At 35.3% G+C, this 12,600-nt stretch overlaps 1 protein-coding gene across 1 annotated transcript; it reads left to right on the top strand.

Moving 5' to 3' along the window:
* Positions 1–5,087: 5,087 nt before the first annotated feature.
* Positions 5,088–12,246, top strand: LOC111612008. The gene is made up of 3 exons (XM_023351615.1): positions 5,088–5,231; positions 6,305–6,800; positions 10,847–12,246. The coding sequence occupies exons 1-3, from the start codon at positions 5,174–5,176 to the stop codon at positions 11,187–11,189; spliced, it is 897 nt and encodes a 298-aa protein (XP_023207383.1). The 5' UTR covers positions 5,088–5,173; the 3' UTR covers positions 11,190–12,246.
* Positions 12,247–12,600: the final 354 nt, after the last annotated feature.

Genomic DNA, 12,600 nt, shown 5'->3' on the forward strand with positions numbered 1-12,600 from the left:
TTCATGTCTGTCGTTTTAACGTCAGGCCTACATCATCCTCTTCTAAATGTGTCGCTGACGTCACACAAGTGTTTATTTCACCGCTTTGAACATTTTCACAGCTTTCTGAGGGGATTTCACGGCCTGCAGACAATACTGCGTCAAACCCCCGACACTGGGCAATCCGCAGCTCACTCACAGATGAACCGAAATGTGTGAAGAGGCAAAAGATGAACCGTAAGCAGAGCAGCTGCCCCGGCGTCGGCCACGTAACATTTAAAAGCTGCCAAACCACATCCTGTCAGGATGAGGTGAGGTGGTGGGGGGGGGGCAGAAATCTGCTGGTGTCCAACGGGGCCTTGAATGCACCGCCTTTATTCTAGAACAAGACAGCATGTCCTGTTAGGTGAAAGGGGAAATCACAGAGTCTGAATGTAAAGTTGATTCAAACGTTTCAGTGGAGGAAATAAATATATCATGGTGTCTGTTCTGCTGATTTAATTTTTTTAGAAACAGTTAATAATGAATGCACAAGTTTTAACAAAACATACAGGAGATAAAATTCTTAAAAGATTAAGAATAAGTGTCATAATGAAAGTTTTACTTTCCAGTCAAAATGGAACATCCTGGACTGTTGGTAAAAAAACAACAAAATAAACAAGAGCATTTTCACTAAAAAGATTCTGTAAATGTGTTACATGTAATCAAATTAAGTTGATCCAAGCAGATATATTAACTTTATTAAGGTGTCAAGCTAAACACACATAAGTAAAGTAAGTTTGACAAACTTAATTTGAATACATGAAACAGATAAATACAATTTTTAAAGCAGGAACTACTTTCTCTTCAGGGAGCGGTGTCCAAACTTTTTGTCATGTGGGCAAAAATCGAAAAGTCAAAAGGTTTTGTGAGCCAGGAAAAAAAAAGCCCATCAAATAATGTCTTTTTTCTCTCATAATGGATACAAAACTTGAAAGGATTTTCCACATTAGCTGTATTAAATCAAGTTTAACACAAAAATAAATGTTTACGTTTTTTGGATTTCATTGAACAAATTTATTTGTAGTGATAAAAACAGGATTTGCTTAACTTTTTTCAAAACATTTGATAAAGTCATTGTTAAATAAATAAATAAATAACTGTTTTGGTTGCAGCAAAATGGCCTTTTCAGTAAAGGTTTCAGCAGAGACATAGTTCTATACTCAAAGCTTGGTTATAAAAACATACGAATACTTTGTGTTGTGCTTAAAATTACGTTAATTTAAAAATAAAAAGTCTCCATCTGCGTCTCATGCCTGTGCTAGACGTTACAGGGTTGTATCGTTCTCGAACTGCAGTTTGGAGGCCATAAAAAATCAGTCCAAGGGCCACAAATGGCCCCCTGCCCACATTTTTGACACATCTGCTTTCATAAAAACACCTCAATCCAAACATTTTGTATGGAAACCATCGATACGGCATTCTGAATCCAAAGCTGGTTGGAAAATATTCAGATTCTCAAAAAGCTTCTAACTTGGCTGTTAAAATAACACAAATTCTAGTTTCTAGTTTAGCAGTGACATGACATAAAACAACGTTGTAAAAATTAACATTTGTTTTTATTGGCCCTCAAGCATTGCAGATCTGGTCCCTGGTTGGACTTTTAGAAGTCAAACTTCAAAATTAATAATACAAAGAATCATTTAAACAGGCAAATAAGAACAAAAACGATGGCGGATAGCTTTGTGCTACTTAGCCTGTTCAGTTTAACAAAATTTCTGGTAAAGAATAAACGTTACATGAGAACTTCGTTCAGACGGGTTACATTTATATATATATATGTTTATATATACAGAGTTGGGTAGCAACTAGTTACATTTACTTCAGTAACTTTTTTTGAAAAAGAATTTACTTTTAGGAGTATTTTTTAGTTTTACTTTTATCTGAGTAATTTTATTTTGAAGTACATATAAAAATTTCTAGATTTTCTTCCCACTGAATGAAAAACAAAACATGTTTTAACCAAAAATTCATCAGACACAGACACACGCCTGCAGATTCTGTTGAAGTTTCATCAGTTTTTGATAGAAAGAAACTGATCTGGAAACATTTTATTTAGCCTGACTGTGTTAATTTTTGTTACTTATATAAATTATTGTCATTTTGGTCCTTAAAATACCAAAACTTCCACGTAACTTTATATTTTGGTCTGTCTGATGATGTTAAAATTTTTTAATATTAAGTGATTGGTAATTTGATCAGCTACTCAGTACTTTAGAGTTTTTACAAAATATTTTTTACTTTTTCTTGAGTAAAAATAAGTGCCACTCATACTTGAGTTAAACTCGGGTACATATATTCTACATTTTGATGAATTATTCCTACCTATAAAACACATCATGATTTTTCTCATCCTTCTTTATCTGGCACCATGCTTTTTTAAAAATAATAATTTTAAAAATATTTGCACCAACCCAGGGCTAAAGGTGATGCCTCCTTGTACAGTCAAAGCTAAACATGCAAATGATGCTAAAATACGATGGAAAATCCTGCAAATCAGCATTAATACAGTTTTCAAATGCAGCACAGTCAGCTTTTGCAGAATATAGTTGTTTTTTGGTTGTTTTTTTTTTACCATACACCCAATATTATAGGTCAAATCAAGTTTCCACAGAGCAGGTGTGGTGCCGGCTGCATACAGTGTTTTCACCACAACGTGTCACAATTATACTTCCTAGAACAAAGGAAGAATGGAGGCAGAAAAGATGCAAACGACAGCATTTCACACCTCAGGCCAGAAGTGACACTTGAGTAACAACAACAAAAGAGATCAGAAGATTTTTTTATTTTTTATTTGAGTATAATAAATGCCAGTTCTACCAACATCCTGTAACATCACTGGGCTGTAACAAAGACAACCAAAGGTCAACAGCTGAAGCAGTTCTTATATCTCTCTTTTATTGTCTGTTTTATTGTAAGAAAGCAGATAAACTAAAGTGAAATATTCAAAATAAGTGTCATGATCACTGTAAAGTGCCGGTGTGTTAGAGAAATGTGAACATCCTAACATATAAAACTAGATTCTGTCCAATATCAATAGAATCTGTTTGATAAGATCTAATCTTCACTGATAACAAAGACGTTTCAGACGAGTCAGATGTGGAAAAGTACAGGAGATGCTGCAATATGATTAATATCACAATTTAATACACTCAGTTATTTACCTGGGATTTAAGGTGATGGGCTTCCACAAAGTAGTGCATGATTGAAAAGTAGAAGAAGAAAAAAAGATTCAAAGGTGTTCATACAAATAAAAACTGGAAAGTGTGGCATGCTTTTGTTTTTAGCCCTTCTGAATCCATTTTTTTAAATGCTCCTTCACTGTAGTTACAGCTGCAGATATTTAGGGTTGCATTTCCAGATTTTGTTCATCTAGAAACTAAATCTTTTCTTCTGTCTTCGTAAAATAGCTCAAGTTTAATCAAACTGAATGAAAAGTGTCTGAAAACAGAAACGTTCAAGTCTTGCTACAGATTCTTTTGCTGGATTTTGCTCTGATTGTAAATTCTGGGTTGTAGTCCTTTAAAAATAATTTTTTTCCCCCCCAATCTTGAACAGGTTTTTTTTCAGTAAATTCCCGTTTATGCTGAAGGAAAGTGTTCCCTCAGCATAATGGAGCCACAACCGTGTTTCAATGTGGGGATGGTGAGTTCAGGATGATGTGTTGCTACTGGTGTTTATTTACTTTAATTCATATAGTTTAAAAAACTATCATCTTCCTGCTTCACAGTTGTTGCCTCTTATGAAATTCCAGTTAGACACATATAAGCCTGTGGTTGTTACGTCAGAAAGTTACAAAAGTTAAGAATGTTGAGTTGAAGAGACGTGTATTTATTTCCAAAATACCAAACTGGGAATTTTCTCAGTTTAATTCAACAGTGCATTAAAAACTTGTTCTGCTTTTATTTCGAAGTTAAAAGAATAAAAGAAGGAAGTAAAACTAAGAAGTAAAGGGAGAAAACATCAGATGTAATGTCTGGTGGAATATTTCCCTCTGACTTTTACACAATAATAAAGACAGCGATTAAAAACGTGAATCAGAATCAGCTTCATTGGACAGTTTTTCACAAACACAAGGAATTTGAGTTTGCTCTCAATATGCAGACATTTGTGTACATTTGGAAGAAAATAAAATGTTTTTTAAAGAAAAACATACAAATTATGGATAATCTTGAATCCCCAAAGATAAGTTGGGCCATCTGACAGTTAAGTGTGACATAAAACAAAGCAAATATACAAATCAAAAGTATCATTTTACCTTTATCCTACTGTTAGCAGTAGGATTAAAGGTCAAATTAAGAAAAATAAAGGTGTGAAAATGATTTCTCAAAGCCAAATTGATGCTGACGAACATTTATTGATTTTATTTTAATATATTTGCATTCAATGGACTCTGGGCAGAGATTTGCTTAGAATAGTAAGATGATACTTTGCTCACTGCACTGCAAAAACACACAATATTTTTCTAGTTTCTAGTGCAAATATGTTAGTACACTTGAAATATGACAAAACTAACTTACAACTAACTTTTCAGTTAGTACTATTTAGTAAATCATTTCTTTGTATAGATTTTTATAGAGTATTAAATTAACTGGCAAATAATTTCAATTAAGATAGTTGCAGTTTCTTGGTTGCTAGGCAACAGGGCTGTGCTTGGCTGGGGTTGCTAGGTAACGGTCCAGTGGAATATTTTACTTTTTCATGAATATTAAGATATTATCGACTTAAAACAAGCTGTTATATCTTTCTGAAAAGTTACCTGGAAGTTAGTTTTGTCTCATTTCAAGTGTACTGAGATATTTGAACCAGAAACTAAAGTGAAAATATTTGGTGATATTTTGTGTTTTTGCAGCATGTGTCTCAAACCCTGAGCTAAAACATGTGTGTGTGTGTGTGTGTGTGTGTGTGTGTGTGTGTGTGTGTGTGTGTGTGTGTGTGTGTGTGTGTGTGTGTGTGTGTGTGTGTGTGTGTGTGTGTGTGTGTGTGTGTCTCAGAGAGGATGCTGCCGCCCTGCTGGCCAGCAGGCTGCAGACGATGCTGCCATCCCGTTCGCTTCAGGTTCACACAGGAAGTGCAAAACTGCTTTCTCAAGATTGTTTGCTGCAGAGTAGCTGAGAAGCGACTAGAGCGGCGGTGCAGACGTGGAATCAGGAACATGATGGGGTTACAAATCTTTGTCCGACTCCTGCCGCTCACATGTCTGCTCCAAACAGGTACAATTCTTCATTTTGGTCTCATCTGATCAGGTCTGATGGTCTGGGTTGGGAGTATTTAAAGGTTTTCCAAATGGACTAAACTTCTGTTACATCCTAAATGTACAGATGTATTTTTATTATATTTGTTGTAATATGTTATTATAGTATTAAATGTTGTGTTTTTATTATAATTAATAGCAATAAAGGCGCCAATCTGTGTGTCGGTATATACGCTACAAAAACACAAATTCTTGCCAAGAATTTGTGTTGCTCTAGTTTCTAGTGCAAATATCTTATTGCACTAGAAATAAGACAAAACTATCTTACAAGTAACTCTTCCACAAGATATAGGAGCTTGTTTTAAGCCAATAATGCCTCAATATTGTTAAAAATACATGTTTTGATGGCAGATATGGTCACTTATAACATGGAAAAATGTCATCATTGAAATAATCTGCCAGAACTTACAAATATTAAGGAATTATTGACTTAAAACAAGCCCCTGAAATCTTGCTGAAAAGTTAGTTTTGTGTATTAAGATATTTGCCAAAGTATTAGGGCCATACTAAGACAAAAAAACAGAATAAAGTCACAATATTATGACTTTATTCTTGAAGTAACGTTTTAGCAAGATATAGAAGCTTGTTTTCTGTAAATAATTTCTTAATATTGATTTTTTTTTTAAGTACTAGGTGAATTTGCAGATTATTTCATTTATAATAATACATTTTCCCATGTTATAAGTTAAATAATCTGCCAGTGGAACTAGAACTTTTTAAAATCAATATTGAGAAATTATTGACTTACTTATTGGAAATGATTGGCTCCTACATATTTCTGAAAAGTTACTTATAAGTTAGTTTTGTCTTATTTCAAGTGCACAAATGTCTTGCAGAAGATATTGGACAAGATATTTTTGTCAAATCTATAGTAAGATTTTCTGTTTTTGCAGTGCACTTAATGAATTGAGTTACTTCAGTAAATTAATTTTCCAATTTAATGTACTTTATTTTCTAAGATCATTAATTTAAGTTACCTTCCTTTAAGAGGAGAAACTCCTGGCGTAACGCTGCTCCCCGTTTTGCCTCCAGGTGTGAGGAGTGTGAAGGACTCGGTGTTTGTTTACAGCAGAATCGGAGACGCCGCCCTGCTGCCCTGCACCAGGCCGATCTCAGCCGGCTGCTCCTCCATCACCTGGACCTTCTTCAGAGGCGGCCTGGTCCGTTACAGTGAGGAGGTGACCGGAGGCCGGGTCAACCGCGACTCGGACAAATCCAGCAGAACCACAGTCACATCCAACTGCTCCCTCGTCCTCAGCGACCTCACCGTGGGAGACGCGGGTTCGTACGTGTGTCTGGAGAACAAGGAGGCGCTCACCGACGTCTACCTGTCGCTGCTGAGTGTCCACTCGGGTTCACCGATCACGGAGCTCCGGCCTGGAGGGAACCTCTTCCTCACCTGCATCCTCTTCACCTACTACGACGCGGGCAGCTGCAAGCCGTACTCCAACGTGTTCAGGGTCAACTGGTTGGATGAGGACGGAGAGCAGCTGCCCAGAGACGAGAGCAGGACCAAACTGGCTGACAAGTAACTTTCCAGGAAGATACATAATCTTGATTTAAGTTAACATTGATTAAGAACAACATGGGGAAAAGTCTTTATAGGTGAAACGATCAGCTACTAGAACTAATACTTTTTTTAAATCGTTGGTAAGGAATTTATTTATTTAAAATAAGCCCCAAACTTTCTGCATTCCAGTGATTAATCGGTTAATCCAAAAAATGATAAACAGATCAGCTCTACACTATGTTACATTAAACAGCAAGAGTTTTTCACATGTTGATGTCTGAAGTACGCTGATGCGTTACCTGCAGTAATCAATTACTACAATAATTCAGTTGCAGCTCTAGATTAATTGCACATAATCTGATGTTTTCACAAGTTTCTTTTTGTTAATCCTGACAATTTTCCATTCAAAGCAAATAAAAACACTAAATCTAATTTATTAGATCATTAGAATATTAGACCAGAATAATATAAAACAACGAAATGTGGGCAAGGTGAAAAACAAAAATTAGGCAGTTATTTTCTGTGGAATAACTGACAGCTTGGAATGGATAAAAGCTTCATTATATGTTTTGTTGGAGAAAGAGTTTTTAACTATTATAATAGTAATAAATAGTAATATAATAGAAAAACTCTGATAATTATTATTGGTGCTTATTTAAGATTTTATTTATTTATTTGTTAATTTATTTACTTATTTTCCTAAACTTTTGGCTTTTTGATCTACAAAAGCAAAATTAAAAGTTACATTTCACAAGTAAAATACATAAAAATACATAATTAGCATAAAATGTTCAATGTTCATAATGTTGTTCTTTCAGCCAGTCTCCAGTTTTTTAAATTACTTCAGGGGAAAGACCAGACATATGCTTAAATGTAGTTTTAATAAAAGAAAAAATGAGAAAAATATTGATTTCTGATGAAATATTGCTAAGGTTTGCTTGTATGCCATTAATGGTTAAACAATATATTTTGAAGATTAGCTGCAAATGACAGAGCAGTTTGAAATACATGAAAATGTCATTTGAGCTGTTTTGGTGGAAATACAGGTTCTCATCAGACAGAAACAATTTATATTAATCTTTACAATCTTAGACATTTTCCTAGCAGAAGCGTCAAACTTAAGTACTCAATCTAAAATAACCCCAAGATATTTGAACTTGGATATTTCCTTGATTTTCTTTTGATTCCTAGTAATGTTTAGTAGTTATTACAACCAACATGCAGAGTTCATGTTTCTGCAGCCTGATAAGGAATATCTGCTGCTAGATAAATTGCTGTATCGTCTGCGTTGGGTTGGCAGCACATTTAAGGTAAATGGTTTATGTATAAAAACAGAAGAGCTCCCAGTATCGACCCTTGTGGTACACCTAGATTAGGTTTTTGTGTTGCAGATTTGACACCATTTATTTTAACACACCAATGTCTACAGTCAAGGTTGGACTTGAACCAGATCAATGCTTGTTGAGAGAAATTTAGTTGTTTCAGTTTCATCAGAAGTACTTTGCGGTTTAAAGTGTGAAAAGAGGGAATGTAGCTGCCAGGTGCTGCTAATGTAATGCATTCACTTCACTGTTCAACACCTCTACATAAACAGGTTTATTCTACTTGTCTTTATTTGTGTGAAACCATAATTTTCCTGTTGATGACCCAGTTTGGGCCGAGCTTCCGCTGACGGACAGATGCCTCTAATTTCACTCTAGAGCGACGTTTCCCAGTGTTATAGATGCTCTCTGCTCCGATAAACCTCACCCAAATGATTATATTACCTCCTTTATGCGCCATCAAGTGCTAATTGCATTTCTGCTATAGGTGTATGCAAATCTTTGTCTATATTCTGCTAATGTCGAGAAAACCTCCCCACAATTTCATAATTGTGGTGTTTCCATTAAATAAGAGACGAAATTAAAATCACACGTAAACAAGCTTGTTCACGAGATAAGTCGTTAAAAATTATGGCAGCAAAGCATGTAAACAGTTTGTGAGATATATTTATAATTCAGCCACGACGCCAGCGCACATCATCTATCGACCATCAGATAAAATGGCCGCCACACTGGGAGCGGCTACGTATGCGGCGTTTAGGGGAAATTGTAGTCGGCAACTTTACAAATGCTGTATGGATTAAACACGTCTGACTAGTACTCAACCTTTTTTTTAACTATGTGATGCTGTGAACTGCACACTGTCCGAAAAACAAAACAAAACAAACACTATCATCCTCCTACCACTTCCTGTTGTCTCCGTTGTTGTCTTCGCTCACAGTAAAGTCCGACTGTTGCTCATGTGACCCGTATGACGTGGAAAAAGTGTTTGGGTAAGATGTGCTACCAGCTCTCCGTCTAACGGGTGAAATGAGTTTCCTAAATCTGCTGGGATTTATCCTGTCCAGAACTGAAGTAAACTCTGTTTAAGCTGGTTTCGAGAAAAGAGTCGCCTGGTTTCTGACGGCCTCCATCCAGGTGTCCCAACCTTCTTCCCCCTGTGAATCAGCCAGACTGAGCAGCCTGCAGCCAACTAGTTTCACAGAGCTCACCTGTTAACGGTCGCTCGTTCTCTTTATTACAACTTGCACTTGTTACTGAACCAGGTAGGTTTTAGTGACTCGGCGAGACCCAAGGATGATGTTTTACATATAGTTTTGGGCTAAAAGCAAACGATAAAACATTTTCCACTTTTTCCTCTCCAGAATCAAACATCAGAGCTGTTTTACAACCATCAAAGAACTTTAAGGCGACTCATTAACTGAATGTCCACAACATCTTTTAGATTTTCTTTGCGTTTGCATTGGCTAGCACTGTTGCTGTGCTTGTTTCATTGGCTGACTGCTCAGACAGATGATCTCATATCCATCACTGTCTTAGAGACATTATGTCCTGATGTCTGTGCTCATGTCTCAGGATTACCCAATGGTCCTTCTACGTCTATTGCCTGCACAACCTTTTCTCTGAAACGTTTACGTTGTTCAACACCCTGCTCCCATATAAGGCGTTGATCATCTCTGCTCTGCTGTTAGTTCCCCTTTTCCCTTAACCTTTCACCTTTCACCTACCATCTACCTCCAACACATCAGTGATGTTTAATTGCAGTTACACCTTTTTACACCATTTCAAGTTCAATGTCAAAATCACGTTTATAACTTCTTTAGTTTCTCTGATTTAGCATTGGTTTATAATTTTATAACCATAACTTATTACGCTTATTATAATCTTAATGTGAGTTATTACAGATGTTTTCTGAAAAGAAACCAAGAATAATCTATTATTCTAATTATTTGATACCAAAGTTACAGTTACTTGTTTTACTTGTAAGTGTTCCCACAAGTGTAAGTGTTATTATAAGTAAACTAATATTAATATACTGTAAGTATTTTACTTTGAATCTTATCCAATTACTGAAAATGTTTAGATTTCATTCTTTAAAACTTTCATGCATTAAAATAAGGAATAATCTCAACTATTTTTATAAATCTGCAGGCTGGAAACTTACTTCCTCTTTTTCCAGGAAACCTGCTTTTCCTGTTTCATGACTCTCTCTGACTGACTGACTGATTTCTGATGATTAGATAGAAAAAAGAAGTAGAATTAAAGCAAAGTTTGCAGGAGACAAAACAACACACACAACCAGATTTATTTGATTGATGTTTAATTCTACTGTTGGGCCTAGATGTCACTTGTGTGATTAATTTTAAAGATAACTTTATTTATTATTACTGTTAAACTTAAATCTCCAGCATGGGGAAGTGGGACGATCTCGGTTTCTCTCTCATCATACATTAACAAAAATATCATAAAATTCCTTTCAAATATTTCTAAATTAGCACCACAAGATCTGTGATTTTGATTGCAAAAAACCACAGAAGAAATCACAAAATGTATTAATATTTTAATAATTTAGCTTAATGGCCTTTTAAATACATTCTGGCACAACCAGCCCTTTAAGAACCTTCAGATTTTTGATATGGCCCGAATGAAACTGACTTTGACGAAGTGTTGGATGATAAGATACAATTTATGCTGAAGACCTTATTGTACAGAATATAAAATATGTATTTTGTCTCCATGCAGGTACAAGCTGACTGAAAACACTCGGTGCAACGTCACTCTACTCATTAAGCTGCAAGCGGAGGACAACAACAGGAAGTGGAGATGTCAGGTGGACACCACAGAGAACAAGAAAGTTACGTTTCTGGACTTCAGATCCTCCTTTCTGTTTCAAAACACCGACATGGACCAGACTGTGAAGCCGCCGGTCACAGAGGAGTGTCCCGCAGAGCTGCCCATCAGCCGGATCGTTCTGTGTGTGGTTCTGCCGCTCCTGGTGTGCATCGTGGGATTCTTCACATGGAAATCAGACCACAAGAGAGCAACGACCTCAGCTGCTGTCATCGAGCTGCAGGATGTTTACTGACTGACTGTGCTGAACCATTTGCTGCAAAGAAACTGTAAAAAGCAGAATGGGTGTTTGACAGTCCACCTAAAATGAAGAAAATGGACAATTATCCCTTGATACACTGTAAAAACACAATCTTATCAAGTATTTTTGTAGAAAAAAGACCCAATTTCACAATTGTTGTGTTTACATTTAATAAATGCAATTAAAATCATGTTTCTTTAAGTTTGTCCACACGATACGTCATTAAGAAACATGTCACACTATTATCCTCTTACCACTTCCTGTAATTTTCTTTGTCTTTTCTGCCAGTAGTAACATCTGGCTGTTGATCACATTTTGATTCAACCGTAAAACCACCTCATTCTAGCAAAAACATTTTTGAAATTGGTAAGTTTCCAATAAGTGAATATTTTTTTGTAATTCCAATTTGCTCAATCTTATGGTCAATGTAAACACAGCTACTCATAACAAGACATTTTTCCCACGTTGTAAAAATAATCTGCCAGTAGAATTTGTACTTTTTGTAAACATTCAAGAATTATTCCCTTAAAACAAGCTCCTATATCTTACTGAAAAGTTACTTGTACATTTGTTTAGTCTTATTTCAAGTGTAATAAAATATTTGCACCAGAAACTAAACAAAAGTACTTGGTAAGAGTTTGCAGATATTTGACACATACTGTGCTTCAGTTAGATTAGCTTAGAGGAAAATGCTTTCTTATTAAAATGTTAACCTTGCAAAAGAGTTGCAGATATTTCACGGTTTCTTTTTTCTCCATGCAGCTTTAATTTATTTAAAATCCCGCTGTTCTACTTTCCAATAACTCTCCTTTAGTGTCACCTCCTCTTGGTTCTCATATCAAACTGTTTACTTGACAGTGCTACTTTGTTGCTCCTGCATTAATGTTTGAGAAAGTCCACAACGGTGAATCTTTTTTTCAGTGTCAGTTGCCACAAATAAATAGGGAAACTCTGCACTGGCTTGCAAAAGTAGTTATACTCCAGAAGCTTTTTCATATTTTCTATGCTACAATCACAAACTTTAATGTATTTCATCTGGATTTTATGTGGCAGACCAACAAAAAGTAGAAAGAAAAGTAATAATAATAATAAAAATCATAAAAACCATGCTGTGCATTTGCATTCTTATTCTACCTCTAAATAAAATCAATTACAAGTTTAATTCAGTACATTGTGTATAATTGAATTACATTGTAACTCCAGCTGTTTAGTGAATATCTCAGAATATTTGAGAGTCAAGTATTTAAATAATATTTCTGTCCTGTTATAACACCAAACATATTATTTTAAATAATGACTATTATGTTATTTTCTTGTTTGATTCATTTAATTTGGTTTATTTTAGCTGATTTAATGAGAATTTGCCATAAAATCATTTGAAATAAATAAATACTTAATTTTGTTA

Source organism: Xiphophorus maculatus, chromosome 18, assembly GCF_002775205.1.
Source record: "Xiphophorus maculatus strain JP 163 A chromosome 18, X_maculatus-5.0-male, whole genome shotgun sequence".
NCBI lineage: Eukaryota > Metazoa > Chordata > Actinopteri > Cyprinodontiformes > Poeciliidae > Xiphophorus > Xiphophorus maculatus.

What these genes read in the sequence shown, in the direction of transcription:
- LOC111612008 (XM_023351615.1), top strand. Translation starts at nt 5,174, where the DNA reads ATGATGGGGTTACAAATCTTTGTCCGACTCCTGCCGCTCACATGTCTG. An exon ending in CACATGTCTGCTCCAAACAG is followed by an intron (nt 5,232 to 6,304) that starts GTACAATTCTTC and finishes TTTTGCCTCCAG; the next exon opens with GTGTGAGGAGTGTGAAGGAC. An exon ending in AGGACCAAACTGGCTGACAA is followed by an intron (nt 6,801 to 10,846) that starts GTAACTTTCCAG and finishes GTCTCCATGCAG; the next exon opens with GTACAAGCTGACTGAAAACA.